General features: G+C 37.7%; 1 protein-coding gene across 1 annotated transcript in view; it reads right to left on the bottom strand.

Moving 5' to 3' along the window:
* Positions 1-325: 325 nt before the first annotated feature.
* LOC110048941 (angio-associated migratory cell protein-like) overlaps positions 326-1,418 on the bottom strand; it is a 14,091-nt gene continuing 12,998 nt past the window's right edge. Inside the window, exon 11 of the mRNA XM_020754701.2 lies at positions 326-1,370. Coding sequence (XP_020610360.2) covers positions 1,295-1,370 — 76 coding nt within the window. The 3' untranslated portion in view covers positions 326-1,294. The remainder of the gene's footprint in view (positions 1,371-1,418) is intronic.

The raw sequence follows: 1,418 nt of genomic DNA, 5'->3' as shown, positions 1-1,418 counted from the left end.
TGTTTTGCAGATTAATTATTATCCTCAGCCTTCGGCTTCAGCAAAAAATTGATCTGCTCGCCAATGACAAATCACGCTATTTTGCTCAACCTCGTCCAATAACTGTTACTTATTTAACACCTTTATTCGTGGCAGTACTAAACTAGTGGTCCTAAGAGAAACAGTGACTTCCACTTTCTGGAGACCCTCACCCTCCGAAGTGAGCAAGGAAAAATGAGGGAGAGAAAATGCCCTCTGGTAAACTGCGGCCAAGGCTCGGTGACAGCTCGTCATAAGCTGACTCTTGCCCGGTTTCTAGAATCACTGTTTTCATTCTAGTAAGCGATTCATTTAAAGTCAAATTTATTTTGCCATGTGAGATTGGCGCGACCCGAGATGGCAGGATAACACCATTTAAACCATTTTATTCCCTTGCATAGTTTGATTGCCAACTATCAGTTAATTTACATACGTTGACTATGAACATATTTGTGAAGTATTCCAGCATTAGAAAGTCGAGGCATGGATGTAACTTAATCTTATCGCAAGCTGAATAAAGAGCTCGTGTGTAAAATTGTGACCTGTGATACGGGGTTGAAATAGTGACAGGGTGATGGAGGCTAATACAATCACAACGAATGACATTAAGACGGAATCCACCAGAAGTTTGAGTAACAAGAGGACAAAAACCTAGTACCAAGATTATTTACATCGTGTTGCAAACTTTTGTACGACTGTTCTAAATATCTGCTCAAAAAAAATCATTTCTAGCAACACCAAACGTCGAAAACGAATGTTGAACTTCGTATGAAACACTTGAAAGAAATGGTGAAATGAAAGTGATGACGAAATTTTGCCTGTGTTTGCACAAGTTCTCTGAACTTTGAAATTTATTTTCTCTCGTTCCCATGGGAAATTGTTTTCGGTGTTATTTCAGGAAATTATTTATGTATTTAGCTTTAAGAAAATGTAAAAATGACTGTAAAATATTTAAAATTATTCTTGTACGTGATTTTTGTCCACTAAAACCTGAAATTGCTCGATTTTCTATCGGATTACGTCTTAACTTCTGTTAAAATGTTATCGATTTCAGCGATGTGAACACCGGCTCATAATGTGGCTTTCATCAACTGTACTTGCGAAAACCTGGACTAAAAAGTAATCCAGGGTTTTTAACCAGTCCAAGACAAAGTCTCTTCCACCATTAGAGTATGAAGGCGGCAGTGCTATGCACAGGTCGAGAACTTTGTACTGGGAAGGGAATCATTATGTGCTAAATAGTATTTTAAGATATCTTTAGTGTTGTTTTTTATTGTCATCTTCCAGGTGTTTGCACTGTAAATACTCTTGCAGTACTGTCCCCTGATCCTGTCACTAGAAAGCTACCATCTCTGCAACACAACATCAAATTAACAGAAGGTTGAATTTTTAAACTTAAA

Source organism: Orbicella faveolata, unplaced genomic scaffold, assembly GCF_042242905.1.
Source record: "Orbicella faveolata isolate gen_17 unplaced genomic scaffold, um_ofav_v1 contig_15, whole genome shotgun sequence".
NCBI lineage: Eukaryota > Metazoa > Cnidaria > Anthozoa > Scleractinia > Merulinidae > Orbicella > Orbicella faveolata.
This window is presented reverse-complemented; position numbering and strand designations above follow the sequence as displayed.